General features: G+C 45.2%; 1 protein-coding gene across 2 annotated transcripts in view; it reads left to right on the forward strand.

Moving 5' to 3' along the window:
• The window catches only part of LOC147417605 (uncharacterized), an 88,164-nt gene extending 62,728 nt beyond the window's left edge, over window positions 1-25,436 (forward strand). For both annotated transcript variants that reach the window (XM_086507011.1, XM_086507012.1), the window contains exons 5-11: window positions 21,977-22,103; window positions 22,186-22,232; window positions 23,524-23,601; window positions 23,790-23,894; window positions 24,035-24,172; window positions 24,569-24,678; window positions 24,766-25,436. In XM_086507011.1, coding sequence (XP_086363137.1) covers window positions 21,977-22,103; window positions 22,186-22,232; window positions 23,524-23,601; window positions 23,790-23,894; window positions 24,035-24,172; window positions 24,569-24,678; window positions 24,766-24,853 — 693 coding nt within the window. In that variant the 3' untranslated portion in view covers window positions 24,854-25,436. The remainder of the gene's footprint in view (window positions 1-21,976; window positions 22,104-22,185; window positions 22,233-23,523; window positions 23,602-23,789; window positions 23,895-24,034; window positions 24,173-24,568; window positions 24,679-24,765) is intronic.
• The last annotated feature ends 476 nt before the right edge of the window (window positions 25,437-25,912 follow it).

Here is a 25,912-nt window from a genome sequence, read left to right on the forward strand (position 1 = left end):
ATTAAAGTATAAGGTCCTGTCGGGTCATATTTCCATTGTGTTCGGCCGGCCACTTTTTGGGCGGCCACCATAAAAACTATTAAATCATAGATTTTTAAAGCGAATTGGGGACACCATATTATTCATGTGCTTGTTCTGAACTATTCTGCGTTGCGTCCGGCTACTCTTCTACTTATCATACTATCCGGACACGAATAAATTTCTAGATGGCACATTGCACCAAAAAATTTACCCGCTCATAATTTAAATCATTAATTGGTAACAATAAATTCATAAGTTCATAAATTCATTGTGTGTGCACAAAAATCATTTTCATATTATCTCTAGCCGTAGCTAAATTATTACATCCCTCCGGCTTCTAAACAGTAGTTCTCAACTGTAAGGCTTCATGATACTTATGCAAGTAAGTGATTCTAGTGATGAGGACAAAAAGGGCAAGAAACGACGAAAGCACCGGAGACATGGAAAGGACAAGAAGGCTAAGAAAAGCAGATCCCACCAAAGATCTTGGAAATTTTCTGACAGTTTTGAGGACGACTCATCCTCTTCTGAGAGGTCAGACTCTGATGATGAGATGCTTTATTCTAAGAGGAAGCACTTTTATAGAGCCAATCAATACGACTTTCTCAAAGATAAGAGCAAGCACAAAGAATTCAAGGAAGGTGGACAAGCAATAAAATCTGATACCTTTTCAGGCTCCGCTTTTATTCAACAGTTTGACATAGCTTTTTCTGGAGGGCGCTATTCAAAGCACTCCAAGATTAGAAGGGAAACATCCTATTTGAAAGGAAACGCATGGCCATGGTGGTCCACTCTTCTGATATGAAAAGAAGCACCGACAAAGTGGCTAAAGTTTAAGAGACTTTTTATTTCCTCGTGGCTCACTCAGGAGTACGAACGTGATGTGATCACCGCTTGGAATCATCTTCGGATGACCAAGGGAGATACATTGGATCTTTATTGTGAGAGATTCTAGGATGTTTTTCTCCCTGTCTCATCTTTAAAAAAGATCAGTTTTACGTAGCAAATCGAGCAATTTTGCTGTGGACTTTCCAAAGAGATTTGAGATTACTGCTTATTACAGAAATGTGAGTCCATACAACAACTGATGGGACATGCTAAGCAAGAGTTTGCTATGCATTTAGGTAAGTTGACTTATCCATTAGAACAATTTTCGACGAATGATGACAGAAGAAGAGGAAAGAAAGATGCATGTCTCTAACTGACAGAGGAATAGAAAGACGAATACCTCAAAATGGGAAAGTGCTTTGACTGTGGGGAATAAGGACATATCTGCGCGGTGCCCCAAAAAAGCACAAGAATGAGAACGACCGACAAACTGAAATAGAACTGGGCGAGGAGATACTCGCTCCAAAACAAATACTGGATAAGAAAATTGAAAGAGATACTGATGTGATGACAATATTCTGCTTTATGACTTTTTGAATGAATAATTTTGAAATAGGAATTTTCTAAGATGACTCTGATTTATGTATGAAATTAATGTGCTTGGAAGATCGTGTTATTTGTGTACAGATAACAAGTGAAATCGAGAATGAGATCACGACGAATTTGCATATGAATGCAATTGGGAGCAATAACGGCTCAAGAATGAACCCGATTATGATTCAAGACAACAATTATGAATTTTGAAGACGATGATGATTGATGATGGATGATTGAATGAGATGACTGGATACTGTGGTGAGCCATCAAGAGTTCTTAAGGGATGAGATGGCTACATGACTAAATTGAATGATTGAAACACTCTGTTCAGTATGAACCTAGTGTGTGATTGATGAATAGGAATTCCCGGAAATAATTCTGATTTTGAGTACTCACTCATGTGATTGTGTTTGAGTGTTGGATTGAAAGACAAAACGACTGCATCATTTCGGTCTTGAGAATCTATGGACATGATCGCAATAAGAATTAGTTAATCCGACATCAGTGAGGTCTGGTGTGGATCTAGATGCGATTGCTAAATACATTGCCAGGAATCATGGTCCTAGACCTAGATGGATTTTATGTGATATGACTTGAATGTGATGTGACTGTCATCTTAGTACAAGTGCTGGATTTGTGTCTAGTGCGTCGGTACTTAGAATCAGTGTCCATTGAACTGGTTTATGGCTTATGTATGATTTTGCAAGCGTAATCGAGGGCGTTTACAATTCTTTCACGAGAGGGGGTATGTCACAAATTGCTGTTGGAGGTAAACGCCCCACCTTTGTCCGATCGAATTGTCTTCAGCACTTCATTGCTCTCCTTCTTCATAAGAGCATACCAATTCTTGAAGAGGCCAAATGCCTCTTGCTTGTGCTGTAGAAAATATACCCAATTCAAGCGATTGAAATTGTCCACCAACGACATGAAATAGAGAGCTTTGCCAAGGGAAGGAGTCGCATAGGTCCACAAATGTCGGTGTGAACGAACTCCAAAACGGCAATAGCTCGGCGTGTAGCATGCTTCTGAATTGCATCTTGATGTTGCTTCCCACAAATGCAAGTAAGCATTTCCCATTCTTACTCTCAATATCTGGTAAGCCTGTAAGCATCTGCCCACGAAAAGCAAGCTGAAGAGCATCATTGTTCAAATGACTAAATTTGTAATGCCAAAGATCACATGTAGGTATCTTGATTTCTGAAGAAAGAGTTTGGGCTTGTAGAGCCCATTCTCCACTAAGCCCCCTCTGATCTCCTTGTCGGAGTCATGATTCCGAAGACACTGCATCCTCTGTAAAAATCACCTCCATGCCTAGCTTGTACACCTTGTGCCCATACATAAGATGAAATCTCCACTTCAGAGCATAAAGTACCTTGGAAGTATGCATACCCCCTCTGCCATCTTAAATCAACTCCAAAGATTCCTCGCTGTGAATAGGAATTTCAGATTTGTCGCCAATGAAAATAGTAGCGTAGTGTCGCCGCATGTTGGACAAAAGATCCTTCGAAGCTGTCATGTGCTGTGTGGCACCACTATCCAGAATCCAATCACCACCATGGCGGACCACAAGTGCCGTCTCAACCTCCGATGTCCTCGGAGTGTCCTCTTGAGGGTAGAATCTCCAAATTAACAAAGGCTGGTGATCGCACCACCGCCACCGAAGAAGTCAAAGCATCTCCAACTCGCTTTAGACACTTCCACCAATAATGGCCCTTTTCCCCAGAATGATTGCAATGCCGATCCACCTTCAAGGCTTCCTTCTCAGCATCACTCTTCTTTTCTTTGTTGTTGCTTCTTACCATTCTGCTTGTTGTTGTTGGAAAAACCGATCAAGGCTTTGGAGCTTGACTTTTTCCCCGTATTGAACCGCTCCTCCTGATCCAACACCATTGGAACAATCTCGTCCCAAGGAACAATATTCTGCCGACACTAGTACTCAACGAGGCATAGAAATGAGTATACCGAGAAGGTAACTAGGCTGAAAGCTGGATGACCATGTCCTTTGGATTGAGAAGCTTTCCCATATGAAGTATTTCCTACTAAAGCTCCTGCATCTTGTTGATGTGATCCCTCATGGATGAGTTTTTTGCATGCAGGTTCCTCAACTGCACCTCGAAGGCTATCTGCTTCATTGGGCATACTCGATCATATAGGGAAGAAAGCCGATCCCAAATCAACTTCGCGTCCTTCATCAATCGGATGTGATTGATGAGTGATGGTGTACTATTCAGGATTATGAAAGATCGGATTCGAGCATTGACATGCTCTCATAATTTCGCTGTCCGTTGGATCCTTCGGCTTTTGAAAGTTGTTTGTAACAAAGCCTCCAAGCTCATAAGAGTCAAAGACGGCCATCATGGTCGCTTTCCAAATGGCATAGTTGTCGCCATTCAATTGCCGATCCGAGGAAAGGTAGGGACGATAGGTATTTTGATTGGTTGATCACCTACGTCGGAGTAGAACTGGGATCAATCTCCCCACTCCTTGCTGATGGGTGGACTGTGGTTCATCACCACCACCGGTAGCTACCTCAGGTTGCACTTCTTCAAAATGGTCTTCAAAATCGTTACTCCTCTCCATCGTGTGAGAGAAGTTGGGCATGTGATGAGGCTAAGTCGAGGTAGAAGAAGAACAATCTTCAAATTTTCCCACTACAACCGAAATCAGTCCCAAATGAGTGAAAAACACAAAAAAGAACAACAAACCGTCTCTTTTTGTCGTGAAAATTCAGCACCAAAAACTTGCACAAATCACCAATCCGATTTGAGAGCATGCCATGGCTCTGATACAATATCAAACCGCAAGCAAACCTCCTCTCGGGATCAGACAACCAACGGATCTCGGATCCATGGCGATAGATCTCCTCGTACATACGCTCCTGGCACGAACCGCCCACCGTACTGGCACCACCACAACCTGCAAACACAAACGCCGCATGCAGGGTGTCTACACGTAGAGGAGAGGCAGTGCTAGAGAGAGGAAGAGAGATCGGTGGAGAAAAGCGAGAGAGAGAGAGATCGTTAGTGGAGAAAAACGCTAGAGAGAGAGAGTGACCGCACACACTGGAAACACTAGCAAGAGAAAAACTCTAGAGAGAGAGTACGTGTCCAAACACTGGAACTGTGCATTACATAACATGCCCAAAATAAAAGGGAGGGGGCCTGCACATATAGGGAAAATTCAGTTTTGCCCTAGCTACGCCAAAACCCCACGATCCGATAAAAAGGCTAATAAAATGCTAAAAATGTGTAAAACTTACTAAAGTGATCAAGATACACACGTTTTGTAGCACACTTGCAGAAAACTCGAGGCTTTGTAGAAAATTTCATGCCAGCCTACCGGGTGGGCAACACCATGGGTTGCACCGTCGAGAAAAGGTGCGTCTATCTCAGAATTGACCGGGCACGTCCAAAAAACAGCCCCCACTCCCTAATCTACTTTTGGGAGATACTGGTGCCACCATCGGACAAGAATCTGAACTCTAACACTGTGTTCCTGGTTACATGTGTTCGATAGCAATTACTAACTTCTTTAAGATGCACATATACTTGGTGAAGCATAGACTCTATAGAGAAGTTATGATTCTTGAAGGCGAGGTCAAATTCTTTGATGAAGGCAAGCGCCTTTGCAATGTCCATGCCCTTTCCATTGAAGTAAGGAAGTGCTTGCAGGTTTCTTTCTTATTCCTCTCATTCTCCGACTTGTATATCTTCTTCTCCTTTGTACGTAGCTCCGTTGATGAATGATGAGAAGAGGATATTGCATAGGGCTCCAAGAAATTAGCATTTCTGAGGATTCTAGATGGATGATGCCCTTCCTTGATAGATATTCCTTGGCAAACAAAATTCGGTTTCCAAGATCAGAATTGTTAATAAAATCTTCACAATGAGATACCTTTAAATTTGTGATTGCCTTCCTAGCAACCACCAATTGCACAAGATTTGACAGCAAATTCTCCATCTTTTTCATATGTTGAAGAAGCGTCTTTTCAAGCGTTGTCCATCCATCTTTTGTATGGCTATGAGTATGAGATGATGATGGAGTCTTTTCCCTGTGTCAGCTGGTTGATTTCTCATGGTTGCTACTCTTGAAAGAGGATTCTATTTTTGAAGAAGAGAAATCCTTTGAATGACCTTGTAGGCTTGTTGATTTCTCATGGTTGCTACTCTTGAAGGAGGATTCTCTTTTTGAGGAAGAGGAATCCTTTGAACGACTGTTGACCTCGATCTCTCTTTGTGGCTTGGCAGTTTTATGGCAACAAAAGTCTTCAAATCCAAGACCACCTTCAATTACCGTGATGGTAAGGAAGGTAACTCCACTCTGATACCAATGAAACTTGCCCTTGACACACCACATGCTTATTATTGCCAATTAACACTTTGCATAAAAGGTAGATACTAATCTCTGGTTATAGTTTGAGTGAGAGGGACATATGTGTAGAGATGTAGCATAATAGATGCGTAGAGATATGGATAACTTGAAAGATTGAGAGAGACAAATGAGAGAGAGAGAGAGAGAGAGAGAGAGAGAGAGAGAGAGAGAGAGAGAGAGAAGATTGAGAGTGGCACAGTGTTGACCCAAGATGGCCGGGCCCGTTCACAGGAGTATGTTTATTCCTCCCAAATTACTAGTGTATAGGCTGAAAATTCAACATGGAATACTCCTTTTCGATTCTTCTAGCCTTTGACTAGAAGCTTCTAGAACATTCTAAAATCAACGGAAAACTGATAACAAAAACATCCATATGGGAACCAAATGAAAGCTCTTTTTGAGTAGAATACCTAATGTGCAAGCATTTTCAAAACAACACTCAGTGCAAGTCATTATGCATGTTTAACTATGTGTGTGCCTAAGGTAGGTTTTGTCCGTTCCATACACTTGTATCTATCTATATCTCTCATCCAAGAAGGTAAGGAGATATAGTCCTTCATGCTTTTCAAGCATGTCAATGGCCATTCATACTTCCCCACTTAGGGATAGAAGTATGTCTAATCAATCATGGTTCCATAAACACAAGAACACATGTCCAATTATGTAATCTTTCAATCGGAAAGATAACATTTGTAATTTTTCTATGATTCATGGGTTTCAAAGGCTAATGACAGCTTTGATGCGTCTCTGAATAGAAATGATATTGCTCCCTCTGAAGGAATCCTCGAATGCTCCGACATCCAATCGCAATGAGCCATTGTAGTTCCATATCGAGCTAGGTTGGTTCCATAGGTCTTGCACCGTCATGTAGTGCATCTGTCAAGTACTACCACTTTGCCTCTTCTATAGAAGGCGACTTTCTCCTCCTCTCTAGCAGGCAAGATCTCCGGCATGCATTCTTTCATGTGTGCTAGTAGACGCTGTAAGATCATCTACTAAGAAAATCGCTTTTTGCCTTATTGTAGGCCTCTTTTTGAGGAAGTCCTTCCTCTCATCCATTGTGGCGAAATGAATGATTAGAGCACATTCCTTAGAGGTTCTTGCATCACCTCCTCCTTTCTTGTCCACTCTCCATACTCCGGTGTGTTTTAGCTCCATGATTCCCATACGTCCCTTCATTTCCTCTTCCACATTGTTGGTGTCCTTGACACCCATGACTTGTACAAGTAGAGTACGTGCCTTCTTCCTTTGCTCTTCCTCAATTTTGATGTTGAAGATAGAGATGGGAGTGGGGGTTTCAAGTCTACCTTTTTTGGCCACTTGGATCCATTACTTGTTTTTGGGTCTTTTTTAGCATGTTGTCTCTACGGTCTTCTTTGCCTCTTTTCCCTTAGAGAGAGAGAGAAATGAAGTGACGTATTAACGTCTTCAAAAAGGCCAAAGTGACCTACGAGACAAAAGAGTTTACAAATGGTGAATTTGATACAATGTCTGTGTAAAAGACTGAAAATTGAAACTGAACTGAGCTAAAGTGAAATGAAATGAAAGGTTGAAATGCTGGAATCAAGATCCTATCCTATGATATCCAGCATTGGTTGTTGGCGAAGCTCATCAATGTTCTCCTCAGTGAGTACTCTGACTGGGCGTTTCCCATGTCGTGCCAGAACAGTCCAGACCCTCTGATGCAACTTCCATCGATGTCTCGATGGCCCTCGCAGTCGTGGGCGTCTGGATCTGCCAAGCTCAGTGGCCCTGTCAGTCAGTGTACCCTTGGTACAAGTGGACCCTGAAGTCTGCTTTGATGCCTGCTCATCTGACATCACGTATGTAATATGAAGAAATGAGTGATCTCCCTTTGTGAGTCTCCTACTGTGTGGTCTCCTCAAGAGGCTCTCCCTATGTCTGCGTAGCTCTAATAAAAATAGCCCAATCTCTGAATAGGTAGTGGAGACAGGCTTGTATCTCATAGTAGACTGGGCAGTGACATATGCGATGTAACTCTGTATCTGGTTCTATATGGCATAACTGACAAATCCTAGCTTTTGCTGGTACTCCTCTAAATCTATCAGCCTCAATCTCTAATTGATGTGATGATGTGCGCATCTGTCCAATAACACATCGTAATCCATGGGCTAGATGAGTGTCCATGTAGGCGGGTCTGGTCACAAAACCATTCTCTGTAAGCTTAAGGAGATGATCTTTGTAGAAAGCCATCTTCGTGCCAAGCACACGCATAGGCTGTATCCATGTCCTCCTAGTGTCTAACTGAATCAAGTCCTGTCTGATGAGCTGAGTGATCTCGGTCTATGTGAGAGACAAGGAGGGTGCATCCAGCGAATACTAGAAAGGGGGTAATCTATCCATGTCAAAATTATGCAGCTTGAACCAAGCTGTCATCTGTGTATACCAACAAGAGCCGTCTCCCTATGAGGCAAGCTGTAGCACTGATAATGTGTCGTGCTCTCTACAGTGGGTGGTCCTCAGTGCAATGTGCGTGACAATCTTACTCAAGCAAACTAAACAGAAAAGGAAACCATAGACATCAACAGAGCTCACAAAGACACAACAGCAGACCAGAACATATGACTCGACTATCTCAAAGACTAATACAGACTCTGGCGTGGCAACACACTCAGCTCCAGCCCAGGACTCACAGGTACAATGGGGGTGTCGAGGCTCAGATGTGCAGGGATGGTGAAGACGTGCTCTGTGTAAAGACCCACTCGCTCTAGACTACTACGTACAAAATAATCCACTGGCCCAAACGACTACTCATATGTACAACCATAAAGAGCCACCAACGGCTCATAAATGTCCAGTCAGCTAAGTCTATCTCCAAACTGAGTGGTGGTGGTGACCTGGCCACGATGTCCACTAGACCACCGTCGGTACCCTGCCACGTGTCATCCCCCAACCCAGAGGGTCCGTCCAGTGTGAACCAGACCAACTGTGACTAACTGTCCAACTGTCTGCTTGTCCTGTGAAGTGACTGTAGCCCTGCTACAGGTTGCCCGCCACAAGACCGCTCACCGTCTCGGTGAGAGGAAGACCGAAACTGTGAAAGAAAACTACTAGTATGTACAATGGTGAGCTCTTGAATCTGTCATCCAAGAGATAGAGTGGTGGCCACTACTGCATCCGAAGTATCCGCCTCTGGAGGTGGAGCCATCAAATCGATTGTGGGGCCCTGCTGTATGTGAGCTCTCCTGTCAGTAAGTGTGCTTCCTGGGAAATGACCAGCCACCTGCTGCTGGGCAGATGGTAGCACCTGTCCTATAGTGTACCGAGGACGTCGAGTAACACAGCCATGATGATGTGCTCCAGCAACTCCGTCACAAGTCATATTTTGCATCTGAGGCAATGGTGACGACTGAAACCCCTGAGGAGGATACTGTTGTTGTTGATTGTAGTACTGAACGGGAACTGGAGTCTGTGAGTAAAGTCCCATAAACTGCTGAGGACCCGTTGCTGCATGCTGCACTGGTGTACCTGCTTCAGTCCACCTATATCCCATACCCATCATCGTAGGCTGTGTTGCCCTATTTTCATGTAAGAGCAATTCTCTAAATCCTTGTACTTGATTTTGAAGGTCACTAATCACTTGAGACTTTAACTTCAGTGCCTGTTGGAGTGCGAAAATAGTGGCATCCCTATCGACGATGGCGCTCTCAGCATCCTTCAGAGCTCCCTCCATAGCTGCGTAAGTAGCTGTGTGACGCTGGTGTGTGGCTGCTAAACGCTCTGCTCCAAGCTCAATGGTGGCAATGGCTTGCCTAGACTCCTGCAATATATCCTCAGATAGCCGAAAAAATGATGTAGAGTCCGACCCTGTGGAAGTTCCTGTAACAGTGTCAGGGTGAAGAGAGCTGGCAAGTGGTACAGCTGGTGGGACTGGTGTGACAAGTGGCATTGCTCGTGGTGGACTGGGCGCATGCCTCTCTGTTGGAGTAGAGATGGTGGGAGTGGTTGCAGCAGGACTAGGCATAGGAGAAGAAGCAACTACCACTGGGACGTGGGAGCTAGTCACTGTGGTAGGGGTAAAAATAACAGCAGTAGAGAGAGGAACACACACTGTAGAAGCCACAACTGTGACATGCATAGTGTGATCTGCACCACCTGAACTTACCATCGAATCAGTAGTGACCGTATGCGAGGAACGTCGAACAGGTTGCTTCACTCGAAGTTGTTGGCTTTCCGAAACTGGCAAGGATACTAAAGATTCTACTGTGTCCTTCACTACCTTTGCTCTCTTTTTCTTTGGCTTTTCAGGGAGATCCATTGTCCGTTCAATATCTTTCCATTTTCCCTTAGAGCTTTTACGCCGCATCTCCACATTCACATCCATAGGACTAACAGGTATATTAATGACCCAAGCCAACATGGGAGATGTAAAGCATTGGAAGCTAGATTGCACAGATTGCACCTGAGCTCTGAATCTTTTTGCCCGCGGCTGTGTCCGCGACTGTAAAGAGGTAAATAGAATTTGATGAAAGCCACACGGGATGGTGTGGATGAGGCAGTATAGGCCTTCGCAATGCGAGAATATAGTAGGCACGTCACATCTGCCCTTGCCCTTGCCCTTGCTGACTTTAGGATCTCTGACCAAAAAGTAATACTTGAAAATGGCCCAGAGCTTTTTATTCCTTGCATAGTCAGCATGACTCGTACTAAGTAGCTCTTTGCATGCCTCGATTGTCGCATCTTTTGAAAGTTGTGAATAGGTTCGCGTAGCCGGTTTTACTGCAGGAAAGGTTGTCATCCCCAAAGCGTTACCAATGCGTGTAGCAGTCAGTGGGTGTCCTCGGACTTTGGGAAAAAACTTGAGAACTGCATGCACCATATCCATGGGAATATCAAAAGGCAGATCGGTGTCTGCTAATGCTGACAGACCTAGCGTATGTAGCTGGTCTTTTGATAAGACTTCTCGAAGAGACGGATGAGGTTGCTGCAGATGGAAGTTCAAAGTGAACTTGGTTTGGGTCTTGGAAGGAGGAGGCCGAGGAATTTGATGACTTAGTACCTGCATGATGGCTTTCCTCTTCTTTTGGTTTTTTACAGCTTCTTCTTCTTCATCCTCTTCCTCTTCCTCTTTGCTAGAATTCTCTGAGTCGGAAGCAGAGCCTGAGTTGGACGCCTTGTAATTCTCATCACTGTGATCAATGGAGGACACATCGGTGAGGCCATGGTTGGAGGTATCCACATCCTCTTCCTCTGCAAAACTTTGGGATGTCTCAGTTGGCCTCTCTGGAGAGAGAGCTTTCTTCTTCCTAACTTGTTTGCTTGTACCAGCCATCATAAAGCTAGCTACCTGGCTTGGCCAGTGTGCAGGGTGAACTCTGGAACTCCCAGATTCAGAGATGTAGCGCTGTACTTGGAATAAACTATTTTCCAGAAAGCTGTACTTGAAAAAGCTTGATTACACAGGAGGCTGCACTTTTAAAAAAGCGATGATTAAGCAAGAAGCAAGTAGGCGGCACTTTCAAAAAAAAACGATGAGCAGGCGGATGGATGCAGGAAGAGGAGTTCGGGCGAGGGGATTGGTGAGGAGTAGACGGATGCAGGAAGAGGAGGGTGGGCGAGGAGATTAGTGAGGACGAGGGGTTTGGGTAGGGTAAGGGCGAGGGGAGTAAGGCGTGGGGTTGGGGTGGGGTAGGGGCGAGGGGTGTAAGGAGGAGGGTAGGGGCGAGGGTAGAGAGAGTGGGTAGGGCGAGGGTAGAGGGTGGATAGGGGCGAGGGGGTTGAGGTAGGGTAGGGGCGAGGGGAGTAAGGGAGGGTAGGGGCGAGGGTTTAAGAGGAGGGTAGGGGCGAGGGGAGAGGGTGGATAGGGGCGAGGGTAGAGAGAGTGGGTAGGGGCGAGGGGAGTAAGGGAGGGTAGGGGCGAGGGGGTTGAGGTAGGGTAGGGGCGAGGGTAGGGTAGGGGGAGAATAAGAGGGTAGGGGTGAAGGAAGTAATGCGAGGGGGTTAGGGTAGGGTAGGGTCGAGGGGGTGAGAGAGAGTAGGGCGCTGGGGTTGAGTAGATTTTAGGGGCGAGAGGTTGGGTAGAGGGATAGGGTCCAGGGAGAGAGTAAGGGTGCAGATAACCGGGAAGAGGACTCAGTGGGCAGATACAAAGAGAAGGAAGACAAGTCAGATTGGGAGAATTAGATCTGTTGGTTGTTGAAGCTTAGAGAAAAGAAGGCTATTAGGAGATTAAGGGTCGCAAGCAATTTTTACTCGTAGCAAGTTTTGGAGCACAAAAGTACTGAACTCTAATGGCCCCTTCCTACAGCTAGAATACGAGTTGCACTGCTAATGGGCCAAAGGTTTTCTGCTGCTAAGGGGACCAAAAGTTTTCTGACATAAACTCTACCATATTCTTCACATAGACATTATTGAATTGTGAGCCTCATCAAGTCCTTGATTAATATCGTTCACTTTCTCAATCGCCCTCTAAGCAGATTCCACTTGTTCAAACTGAACAAAACCACGACCTTTGGAGACTTCGACTAGAAGTTTAACTGGAAAGACCTTAGTACTTAACGGCAAATAACACTGAGGATAGAAACAATTAGAGGAGTGATTGGACTGTAGAAGTTCACGACAATACCCAATTACCAAGACTTAGTGGAGAAAAGATATCTTAGAGGAAAGGCGGAAACTTACAGACATAGCAGAAACTGAGACAGTAACAGAACACCCATTCTGGTGGAAAGATTGTGGGGAGGAGAGTAGAAACTGAGACAGTAACAGAACACCCGTTCTGATGGAAAGATAGTGGGGAGGAGAGAGATGGGACATAGAACCTACAGATGGCGGAATAGTTGCAGACCCCTTACTCAGAGGAGTAATAGCACTTGATTCTAGAGCCATTTACCAGTGGCAAAGGAACGCCTTCCAAAGAATTGGACAACCCCCTGTGGCAAAATCTCCTGTACCTTGAAGGGCCCTTGCCAGGCTGGGATCAACTTCTTAGCTTTCTTCAGATACTTAGTTTGATAGAGTAGCACCAGCGAGCCTTGCATTAATTTCGGCCTTCGGAGATGGCGATCATGCCACGCTTTGCGACAAGTCTGCTCGGCTTGGAGAGCATGTGAAGCTAATCTCCTGCTTTCTTCTAACATTGAGAGGTGAGAGAGGTTTGCTGAAGCACTCCTAGCTGTGACATGAACGCTTCCCACTCTTGCTGAACCTGAGTTGAACTCATATGGTGCAATTGCCTCTAAGCCAAAAGCTCTAGCTGGAATGGGGTGTAGTTAGTGGTTGCCTTGAAGGAGGTGCGATAAGCCCAAACTGTGCCGAGGATAGCTTGAGCCCAAGAGGTTGGATGCAGATGACAAGCTTTCTTAAGAAGCGCAATTAGCACTTTGTTAGTGCTTTCAACCTGCCCATTTGCTCTAGGATAGTAAGAGCAAGATTTGGGATGAAAAATCTTGTAATTCGTGAGGAGAGTGGAGATCAAGTTGTTGACAAAATGACTACCTCGATCACTGGTGACTTCCAGAGGACACCCAAACGTGCAAAAAATATTTTCATACAAAAATTTTGCGACAGTGGCGGCTGTGCAGTCGATGGTAGCCACCACTTCGGCCCATTTGGTTGCATAATCTGTTGCTACCAAGAGATACTTACGATTGCCTGGTTGAGCAGATGGAGTAACTGGACCAACAAAGTCCAAACCCCATCTCTCAAAGGGCAACCACGCCATAGATACCTGGAGAGGACGATTTGATTGCTTGCTAGGCTTAGGCGCACATCGCTGGCAGACATCACAAATCTTGACATGAGCAATAGCATCTTGAAATATATAGGGCCACCACAAGCCTGTTTGTAAGATTTTTTGTGTCGTGATGTGACATGGATAGTGGCCACCTGTAGGACCACTTTGTGCATCCTCTAGAATGTGGTCTACCTCATGAGGGGAGACGCACCTTCGCAGCACACCATCTGGCCCCGATTTATAGAGCTGTCCACCAATCAAGGAGAAAGGTCTAGACTTCAGCAAGAGTCTTCTGTTTTGCAAGGGAGAAGCATTCTCAAGATATAGGCCAGTAGAAAGCAGATGTAACACATCTCCATACCATTCTGGGGTCGTGTCGACCTTAAAGAGATGACTATCAGGAAAATCATCATCAGCCCTAGTTCCGGGCTCACCTGAGTGTATGTGAGAGAGATGATCGGCCATGACGTGCCGCTTGCCTGGACTAAGGACTACTTCGAAGTCGAGCTCTTGGAATATCAGTAGCCACCTCTAGACTCTTCCTGCAACTTGGGGTTTTTTCAGAAGATAGCGTAGCGCATGATGATCTGTGATGATAGTGAAGTGAACCCCTAACAAGTAATGACGAAACTTTTGTAAAGAATACACCATAGCCAAACCTTTCCTTTTTGTGGTGCTGTAGTTGTGCTCTGCTTTGGTGAGCAGGCGACTTGCATAGTGAACAGGGCGATCCAGGTTGTACTCTTTACTAGGCCGAGTCAGCATAGCCCCCACAGCCAGCTGACTGGCATCCGTATGCACATGAAAAGGAAGAGACCAATCAGGAGCCACTAAAATAGGTGCTTTAGTGAGGCGCTTTTTGAGGTATTCAAATGCTTCTGCCTCAGGTTTTGACCATTTAAAGGGCACTGTAGCACTAGTGAGTCGTGTCAATGGTTGAGCCACCTGTGCATACATTCGTATGAACCTACGATGATATCCTGTGTGGCCTACAAAGCTCTGTACACCTTTCGGGTTGATGGGAGGTGGTAACTTCAAGATTGCCACTATCTTCTCTGGGTTAGGTGCTAAACCTTTGGCAGACACCACATGGCCTAGAAGTGTGCCCTCAGTGACCAAAAAGTGACTTTTGTTAGGATTGAGTTTTAGCCGTGCCTCTCTGCACCTGAGGAAGACAGTAGAGAGCTGAGCGAGGTGTTCCTCTAGATTTTCCATGGGGTTGAACATTGAGCACTTGAGAAGGTCGAAAAATCGTCCATGAAGATGCGAAGATGATCCGTAAGCAGAGGACAAAAGATGAGATATACCGCTCGATTGAAAGAAGATGGAGCGTTTTTCAACCCAAAAGACATTCTAGTGTAGATAAAAATACCCCAAGGAGTCACAAAAGCCGTTTTCAGCTGATCACCTGGATGGATGCCCAACTGATTGTATCCACTAAACCCATCCATGAAACTGTACAAAACATGCCCTGCTACATCTTCGAGCACACGCTCAGTGAAAGGTGTGGGAAAACTATATGGAATAGTTACCTTATTCAGCGCGCGGTAATCTACACACACCCGAATTTTATTGGATTGCTTCTTAGGGGCTATCACCATGGGTGATAACCACTTAGAGTGCTCCACAGGTACAATGATCCTTGCCTCTTGCATTTTTTCGAGCTCTGACTTGACAGCCTCTGCATACTTCGGGTTGAGCTTATAAGCTCGGCCTCTGATAGGCTTAGTGCCTTCAACCAGAGGGATTGTGTGGAGACCCAATTCTGTTGGGATCCCTTTCAAATCCTTGTAGGACCAAGCAAAAACATCCTTAAACGAGTGAATAAAAGAAACTACCTGGTCAAGTAATGCGGGATGCTCCCATAACCAAGCTGCTAAGAGGACATGCTGAGGGTTGTCAGGGTCGCCCAGGTTGACTTTTTTGACAGGGTCAGGAGGTGTAACTGTGGAGGGTACTTAAGAAGTTGACGAATGAGCTGCCTCTTGGAGCTTCGAGACATCATGTGCTGGCGTTTGATCGATTGGAAACTCTGCATACTCTTCTTGTAACCATCCTGGTGGAAGCTCATCGAGGGTAAATCTTCAGACACAGACATAACAGAGTGCTTTTGAGTGAGCGGGACATCCGACCTGGGAGATGTTAGAGGAAGGGAGGAATCATTGGCGAGTTCATGCAGAGGAGATTTTTCCCCCTTCGGTGATGTGTGATAGGTCCCCTGAGGCTGAGGGCTTCCATAGGAGGATCATCTGAAACATGAGAATTTGGGGCTGACCCACGTACTTCTTGGACTGGTCCACTGTGTGCTGTAGGACTACTGTCTAGTGTAGGACTTCTGACATCTGTGTCCGCCTGAGGAGTTGGAAGAGAGAGTGTTACCGGTACATGTGAGTTTTGAATAGAGACCACATAGCATGGCATCGAGGCGGTAGCTTCCAACCACTGCAGCATGTCTTTGTCAGACCCGTTAGGTGGGATGGGCTACTCAGGGTCGGGATTGGATTGTACTGACAATGAGCTGTGATGAACCACTGGATCCATACCTCCTTCGAGCCGAATTGGTTGCATGGGGGAGCCAGGAGTATGTATCCACATGGCGTCGTTGCCCCAATCATGAAGTGCCTTAGTATGCCTCAACCATGGTCTACCAATCAGCAAAGGAAATCCTCCCTCCACCTGAGGAAGACTGACCACCACGAAATCCAAGCTAAATGTGAAGTCTTGTATCATCAGAGGCACCTTCTCTACTATGCGCATAGGGTAGACTGTCCTCTGGTCTGCCAATGTAACAGTGAATGGAGCAGGGCGGGTAGGCTGTAGACCTAAGGCCAACATAGTAAATTCTGGCATCAGATTGATCCCAGATCCACCATCCACTATGACGCCTGAGAATTGATGCCCAAGAATAGATACAGTGAGACGAGGACTTTTGTAGTCGGTGAGGGGAGCAGCTGGATATGAAATCATGTAGGACTCCAAGGGCTGCACAGGTAGGTGCCCGCCACGAGGCCCTACACCAAAGTACAGAGACTGGATGATGGAAAGGGTGTCACTTCTAAAATTTGCATCAAGTCGAAGCATGTCGTACAGTGACACTTGTTGAAAAGTGTTTTTCAAGATAGACTCTGCTGTGGGCTTGTTTCCTTTGATTAGAGCTTGCTTTGGTATCTTAAGCTTCTGCAAGTCCTCTACTGCTTCGATGAAAGCACCATCAATATCTGATAGAAGCGAGGTAGGTTGGCTCTTAACACTACCTGCTGGTTTGTCAGCTACTACTGGAGTTGGAAAGATTTGACCACCAGGGAGGCTGAGGCCAAGAGCAGCTCTTTGGGCCCGTGTGAGCACCCCGCACCCCAACCGGCTCTTCCACTTGCTTCAACCCTTCTTGAGAGTCAACTACAAGAGTGGAAGGCGGTGCCTGTGGAATGGAGCTTACTGTGATGAGGTTAAGCTTTGGAAATGTAAACTCCTGCTGGTTTTGGCTTGTGCTTGCAGATGTAGACGCTCGTTGTTTTGGGCAATCCTTACTATAGTGATCCTTAGCTTCAGGGCAATGTCGGCAAGGAGGGGACTCTTCTGGTAAGGGACATTTGCTCTGATAGTGTCCATACTCCCCGCACCTGTAGCACAAAATTGGCCTATTTGAGGGGAGAGGTGGTCTCGGCCCTTGCTGCATTGGACCGGATGCTGACGTGTAGAAGCTTGGGGAACTGAAGGAGTACTAGCATGATAAAAGCTGGGGGATGTAAAGTTGTTGTGCATACCTTGCATAGGAGGTGTTGTCAGCAGAGGTGGCATCGGGTTCTGATGGCTATATGGTGACACCAGGTTTGATGCAGGCGTAAGCCCTTGTTGGAGAGAAGGACCTAGACTTTGTTGTATCTGCCGTAATCCCTTGATATAATAGCAATCCTTGTCTTCATGCCCAACTTCTCGCAGAAGTGGCAATAAGCTCTAAGGGGACAGTCCTGTGGAGGATGTCCTGGAGAGCGACACGAGCTGCACCATACCATAGCCTTAGTCTCCTGTTGAGACCGAAGCTCTTCTAGCTCTCTCTTGATTTTATCCAAAGCCTCAAGATGCGGGGGTTTCTCCTAGCGAAGAGAGATACTTTTCTCCTCTTGAAGAGCGTGTTGTAGTTTTAGGGCTTCAAGTTCTCTACGTAAAGAAGTCAATGGATCAGCAGGACGTTCCGAAAACACAGAGCGGGTCTCCATGTGAGGGGAGTTGTTGAACAGCTTCCTAGCCCCCTCTATCCTAGTAGCAGCTGCGATGAACTCCTCCAAAGTGGCGTCGGGTTGGAGACTCTCTCGGAGTTTTTGTTGAGAAGTTTTGGGAAGCGCCTTCTCCACCCACTTCTTAACCATGAATTCACCAGGTTGCTGAGGAAGCTTGGCAACCAGAGACTTGGTCTTAGTCATAAGCTCTGCAAAAGTCTCCTCTGGTTGGAGCACCATGTTGGCTAACTCATCCAACACCTTCTCCTGGTAGTCACCGGGCCTGAAAGCGGCACAGAACTGTTGCCTTAAGGCTGCCCAGGTTGCAAAATGGTTCTCTGCAAACTGGCTGTACCATTTGTCTGCTAAGCCATCCAAGGTGGATGGAAAGAGTACCAAATAAGCATCTTCCCTGTTAAGACCACGACCCGTACAGAGAGATACAAACCTCCTTGCATGGTCGTCAACATCTTCTGAAGATAGTCCTTTGAATGTAGGGAACTTGATGTTTACCTTAGCCAAAACGCTAGCCAACGGCTCCGTGTCCCCTTGCTGAGCCTGTTGCTCAATAGACTGCTGTTGCTGTAGCAGAATAGGAGAGAGCTTTACTGAGAAGGTGATCTAGAAGATATGGAACTAGATGAAGGAATGGGTGATATATGTGGAGGTATAGGTGATGAGGTTGATGGACTTCTACTAGGTACCAGAGGTCGTCTTCTGTTATAGTACTTCAGAGGGCTCAGTAGTGCGCTTTGACGCTCGACTGAACGCCTTGTATGTGTCACGCAGTGACCACCAATCCAACCAACCCTTGGGCAAGAAAACCTTGAACTGGTTGAAGACTGGTCTAGACTCTACTAGACCAGGCGTGACTAGACCAGGCTGGACCAAGGACGAGGAGGACTAGACCAGGGTAGAGGATAGGTTGGACTAGGGCGAGAGAACAGTTGGACCAGGTTGGCCAAACTAGGCAAGGTAAGCGAAGCTAGATAGACCCAACTAGCTTCAAGATGCACCTCACAAAGTGAGATTTCAGTTGAGATCCCATCGTGGTCGCCAAAATGGGAGCACTTGTAGCGCTGATAATGTGTTGTGCTCTCTACAGTGGGTGGCCCTCAGTGCAATGTGCGTGACAATCTCACTCAAACAAACTGAACAGAAAAGGAAACCATAGACATCAACAGAGCTCACAAAGACACAACAGCAGACCAAAACATATGACTCGACTATCTCAAAGACTGATACAGACTCTGGCGTGGCAGCACACTCAGCTCCAGCCCGGGACTCACAGGTACAATGGGGGTGTCGAGGCTCAGATGTGCAGGGATGGTGAAGACGTGCTCTGTGTAAAGACCCACTCACTCTAGACCACTATGTACAAGATAATCCACTGGCCCAAACGACTACTCATATGATAAAGAGCCACCAACGGCTCATAAATGTCCAGTCAGCTAAGTCTATCTCCAAAATGAGTGGTGGTGTTGACCTGGCCACGATGTCCACTAGACCACCGTCGGTACCTTGCCACGTGTCACCCCCCAGCCCAGAGGGTCCGTCCAGTGTGAACTAGACCAACTGTGACTAACTGTCCAACTGTCTGCCTGTCCTGTGAAGTGACACTGTAGCCCTGCTACACAAGCTGTCGAGAAGACCTTAAAGCTAGATGGGCATATCTGCTCTGGGGAGATCCCAGATACTGTGTGAAAGAAACGGATTTGGTAAGTGCCTCGATGACCAGCGGGGGAGCAGCGAGCTCTGCACAGATAATCTCATGCGGTACAGAGGCCTTGGCCCTAATCATCCGAGAAATCATAGAGACCGGAGGCTTCTCCATGCACTTCTATCCATCAGTACTGCAGGCCCGGCTCTGGCGGTCCACTGATGGCCCCCATATGTGCACCCCATAAAGCATAGCTGATGTGACCAAAGTGTCGAAAAGCCATAGTTTCGTTCGAGGTTCCTGAAATTGAACCTGTGAACACATCCTCTCCATCTTCCCTAAAGCTGCATATGCTCTTGTTAGCATAGTCTCTGTTGCTATCCTCAAAGAAAACATTGGACCACACCAAGGTAAGTGTATGCATCTGTATATACCACCGTCTCCTGACCATATACAAAGGTAGGTGCAGATCGCCTGACCCATTGTGGTGTGGTGTTGAACACCATAACCTTGGTCTTGCCAAGGCTCACCGATAAGCCGCTATCACTAGCAAATGTGTGCAATGTATCCAAATGTCGCTGCATTCCCTTTGGTGAATCTGAGATCAACACAATATCATTTGCATTTAGTAGCAATGAGATCCAAGTCCCTGCTAAGTGTGCTCCTGTGTCGCCTCCCCTCTCAATGTAATCTGAAACCTCATCCACATAAATACCAAATAAAGTAGAGAGAGAGAGAGAGAGAGAGAGAGAGAGAGAGAGAGAGAGAGAGAGAGAGAGAGAGAGAGAGATGAAATGAAATGTTATATTAACGTCTTCAAAAGGCCAAAGTGACCTATGAGACGAGAAACTTACAATGTGGTGGATCTAATACAAAGTCTGAGTGACAAAATAAAAATACTATAGAATCCTAAGCTGCTAGCCGTTCAAGAAGTGGACTTGGACTACAAGAACCCAGAAATGGATGAATAGTATATCCTAGCGGCTGACTTTAGCTCAATTTGCTGCCACTCATGGGACAAGTGGGATGAGAGGCATTCGTGCCTTGCGTTGGAGCCCTATAAGACGGCCGGCTTTGAACAAACACGTGCATACTTGTTGCATCTCAATAGAAGCACAATTGTGAATAGGAAAGAAGAGAGAGTGCTGGCTCTCGCGAGAGTAGGCGGACTCAAACTGGCTGATAGTTGGAGGTGCAGACACAGTATTTGCTCGCTGTGCTCCCGGTTAGAGGATTGTTCGCTTTCGCATCTGCTGGTGTCTTGTGCGGCGATTGATGATTCTAGAGGGCGTTTGCTAAACCGATTCAACTCCATCTTCAATGATATCGACCCGCCGTTGGACCCTGAAGAAAGGACCGTTATCCTCCTTGGTGGGGAGGCTCGCGGGAAGCGGCTGCCCTTCTGGGTACGCCGTGATTTGCACTCGAGGGATGGAACCGCAGGGCACGTGTCTGTGGCGAAGTTCCTCGGTGAGGTTGTACCCTAGTACTTGGGTGCTCTGCATAGGCAAATTGGGGGATAATGCCCCCCTTCCTATGCTTTTATTTTGAATCCGATCCCTTCCGAGGGAAATGACGTCATTCTCCCCAAGCAAAGCCAAATGAGCTACAAGAGCGTCCAAGTGCCTTTCCCCCTCCGGGGGGGGGGTCAACCTCACCTAAAAGGGGGTTGGGAGGTGCAAAGGGAGACACCGGACGCCACCTGTGAGTCGACGCCCTTCCAAGCGGGTATGGCATTTCCTAGGGGAAAACTGTTGGGTGACAAGGGCAGTTTAGTGAGGTGAGCGATACGTTACCTGGAGGAGGCAACTCCAAAGGGAAGACTGAAGCAAGTCCCGTAGTACTTGGGCCTCTGAACAGAGGTACTTGGTCGCTGTCACGCCCTAACTAGTCAGCGAAATGGGTCTCTTAAGGGTATGGCTCTAAGAGTGTAGATAATTTTGGCCTCTTGTAGTCCAGAGGAAACTAGTGACAAAAGCGTCTGCCCTAGGATTTTGGGTGCATAGTCTGGTCGTTCTTCTTGTGCACTTTTTTGGTGTATGAGGGGAGCGGCCGGGAGTGCCCAACCCGACTCCTAAAACAAACAAACAAAAAAAGCTAAGCAGCTAGCTGGGCTTGTGTGTGTGTGTGTGTGTGTGTGTGAGAGAGAGAGAGAGAGAGAGAGAGAGAGAGAGAGAGAGAGAGAGAGAGAGAGAGAGAGAGAAATGAAATGTTATATTAACGTCTTCAAAAGGCCAAAGTGACCTATGAGACCAGAAAGTTACAATGTGGTGGATCTGATACAAAGTCAGAGTATGACAAAAATGAAATGCCAAATGTCACAATAAAATACTATGGAATCCTAAACTACTAGGTGTGAACTAAGCAGCTAGCTGGGATAGCTAGATCACAAGAGATCCAGCATCGGTCGCTGGCAGATCTCATCAATCTCCTCCATGGTCAATAGAGAGAGAGAGAGAGAGAGAGAGAGAGAGAGAGAGAGAGAGAGAGAGAGAGAGAGAGAGAAAGAAATGTTATATTAACGTCTTCAAAAGGCCAAATTTGACCTATGAGACCAAACTGTGCTTGCTTTTTTTGTTACTTAAGGATTCTCTTAGACGATTGCAAGAAGAGCAACAAACAGTTGCAAATGAACAAGAATGTACTGCAAAGTTGATGGGAGAGCTAGAGCAACTGAGTTCAGCATTGGTTGAAGCCAAAAGCATTCGTGAAGGTTCGCTACAGGTTCTTGGGATTTATGTAGGGGCTCAGCCCAAACTATGGAAAAGCAGTGTAAACTTTGCACCATTTTTCAGGTTATGAAAATTCCATCAACAAAGGCTTAAAAGAAGATTCTCTTAAGGTAATCTGAGTCCTTACTGTTCTCGTTCCTTTGAAAGCTATCACCACATTTAGATTCGTGTAGCAAAAAACTTAACATTATTTTCTTCTGACTGCATTCTTACTGTTAATTACTGATGGGATGGACCATTCCTTTGCTAACTTCTGCTCTTGAACGGTAAACTTCCAAGGGAGAATGGACAGTATACATTGAAGTCCTCAATACGTTTCTTCTCCAGATTGCTGAAATTTGAACAGTCTGGACACATCAGGGCTAGGCTAAGATTTCAAACCCGTATGCACATTGAAAAACACGTAACAAAGTATATCAATTAGCTAAAGAAAACTGCAAGGGCTAAAATTCATTTATGAATGATTGTGCATGGTTGGCTGGCTTTCTATAGAGAAAGCCTCATCGGCAGGGGGCCACTCCGAAGCGGACAGGGTGAGACCTCCATCCAAGTCCGCTGCTGCTCATGAGAATGGAGAAAAATGTGAAGGGAGAAAGTAATAAGCAATCAAGACTAGCAAATGGTTTATCTGTCAGTCGGCACAACAGGCAGATTGTGAATGGGTGAAAAGATGCTAGCTATTCGCTTCTCGCAATCTCTATCAAACGTATTGGCAAGCTCAAGAGGAATTATCACAAGATTCTACTGATGATATCAACCGCTCTATTGATTTTTATGCCTAGTTGGAGGAAATTGGGTGGTGGTTAGCATGTCATGCTGAGAAGTTGGAAGTTACTGGAAGGAAGAAAGAAGGATATATCAATTTCTCTAGAGGGTTAAAATGACCCTTGAGAGAGAACAACTTTGTACTCGTCACAATGATGTCTTATCATTGATGTCATACAACAAAACGCTAATGCCTAAGATGTAAGTTCGAATAGCTAAATGCTACACTGTGAAGCTTTGTGTGTAGCTGACATACTATTGGTATAATCTCTACTCGACGTGATGTGTGCATCAAGGATGCTTGAGTAAGCTAATCATTGTGGTATGCTCCTGTGGTGGGCAATGCAGATTCTTATCTGCTAATGGCAAAGAGGCCATAAGCATGGTCTCAGGATCGTAGATGCCTTGCTCTACAGGATGATGTCACTCTGCTGAGTAATGAAAGTGTGAAGAATCGTTAAGACCTAAGCATTAAGTTCCTTCTGGTTGTCTATTCTATTTATTTTATCTTTTCCATGTCATTCAATATGCAGTCAGCTTATAACAATGTAGCAGTGGCGTCCAAGTCTGTATCCCCATGCCGAAGACTAAAGAAATTTTTTGACTCTGTGATTTGTTTCCGCTCCTTGATGTCAGGAAAAGGACCATCAATTGCGAGAACTCGCATCAATGGTAGAGAGGCTCGAAAGTGGAAGGCAAAAGCTTTTGGCTGAGGTAAAAGATAATAAGAATGAGACATATGTTGACTTCTAATAATTACTGGTGCACTTCTTGAGATACTAGATTGATGTAGTACACATCACATGCAGCTGACGCGCTATGTCTATCTAGAACTGCTGGATCTAGAAATGTGTTCACTGAGCAGCTCATGGCTCTAAAACATCTTCATTGTGTGAAAATAGATAGATGCTCAATCCATCGAGATAGAGAGGCTTTTCATGGAAAATGACAGCCTTGCAGCTCGCTTTAGGGAAGCGTCAACATATACTAGCCATTGGGAGCATCAGGTAATGTCACCTTTTTTTATTTATGTTGATCATGCAACTGATGAAATGCACTATCATCACCACTTGCAGAACACGATAACCCGCGTTTGTGAAATCTGCCCTTTCTAAATAGGATACGTTGCTGTTGATTGAACTTGCAGGTACAAATGTGCTTACAAGAAAACTCCAATTTGCGAGCGGAGTTGAATGACCTTAGAAGGAAATTAGCGACACACTTGGAAAAAAATTGTGAAGACTTATTGGATGTTAGAAAGGTCAATGAGAGCTCCAAACTGCAGGTATGGAATTTTGCATGCAGCAATTGCAACAAATTTATGTTCAGCCATAAAGTGACATCTTTCACCACTCTTTTGCCCATGAAATGCTCGAAGCAATCTATAATATAAGAAAGCATACTTCTATACTTCACATAGTGGTGTACTCGGATACAGTTTCACCTTTTACACTGGTGCTACATGAGATTTTGAAACTCAGCAGGAGATACCAATCTGTGGGTTACTTGTTTCTCTTGAAAGATTGCTGGCGTCACTATCTAGAGAACTTCTGGTCCAAACAGACCAAATTTTGAACTGGAAGTAGTTCAAATAACAATGAAGCTCAGCATAGTAATGCCATCTGTGGGTTACTTTTTTGTCTTAAAGATTGCTGGCCTCACTTTCTAACCGCATTTCCAGGTAGAGCTAACTGTTGTCAAAGGTGAGGCCGATGCCTTGAGAGCTCAAGTTTTGCAGCTAACCAGTGACTTGAATCATGCAGTTCAGCATGCAAGTAGTTTGAACTGGCTGTAAGTACCTTCCACAGTATCTTTTTTTGCTTGCTTTGATTGTCAGGTTAGCATATTATAAGACATTATCTGGCCTTTCTGCTTCAGTTACAAGCCCATCCTTGGAAACATTGAGAAAAGATTACAGCAGCTTAAATATCTTCGGAGTCGCAATCAAGTGGAATTTTTAGTCTGAATTCTTAGAGCACCGAAGGTCAGAATGGTCTTATACATATCGATTCTTTGCACTGAACTCATTGTAGATATTAGCCCTTTGAGGTGATTATTACTTATTCTTTTACCTTGAGAATGTGGCTTCATTTGCTTTCTTGCTGTTAGTTGAGATTCTAAATGGCCCAGGACAGTCACCTTCAAAGAGAAATAGAAGCCATAGAGCCTACAATAGACACGGAGTAAATGGTTGGAATTTTAAGGCTTGATTTCAGAAGGTCCCATATGTAATGGGTGTTGTATTTTTTATGTTGTTTACCAAAAATGCTAACTAACAAGTCTAACTGGGGATATACATGGCTTCATTATCAAGGTTTAAATTGATGACTTGGATCTTAGGCTGCAAGAAGAGGTGCAGTGAATAACCAGTACTGAGTCATATGGTCATTGTAATAGATTAGCATTTTGTAAATTCCATGGGTAGGTTACACCATGCTAAAAAATGATGCAACAAGCTCAATTGGTCTCTGAAGAGGTGCAATGAGAAACATGTTGGCTGTGCATGAGCTGATTTTAAATAAAAAACAGTGTCTGCCTATTATGTCTTATGCTTCTGGCTTCATGTTATGTTTGCCAATGTCTTTTCTATCCTGTAATATAATTGGGCTTCCAATCTACCGAAGAAGGAAAATATCTTTCATCTCACCGTGCATATGTTTGATCTCTTGGTGGTAGAGTTTGTGAAGTATTGAACCCTTGCCCATGATTTCTAAAAGTTGTTCACAATGCCTCCCAAGGTTTGATCTAGAATTTATTAACATGTTGAGGTGATTTGCAATAGCACAAGGTTATGTCTTCAGTCAAGCTTGAAGTAGGACAAGAAGGATATCTCTCTTTTTAATAGTGGGTTAGAGCTCGATCATTCTTAAGCCACAAAATGTGTGAACTTGCTCCTCCTCTAATGAAGGAAAACTGACTTTTAACCCTTGAGTGCCAAAAGGACTTACTTGCATAATGTATTGCTAAGCAAAGGGTAGGAAGTAGATGCAATGGTGAGTATTCTATTAACACGTCTATGATGGCA

Source organism: Adiantum capillus-veneris, chromosome 30 (genome assembly GCF_014529385.1).
Source record: "Adiantum capillus-veneris isolate H3 chromosome 30, ASM1452938v2, whole genome shotgun sequence".
NCBI classification, from domain to species: Eukaryota; Viridiplantae; Streptophyta; class Polypodiopsida; order Polypodiales; family Pteridaceae; genus Adiantum; species Adiantum capillus-veneris.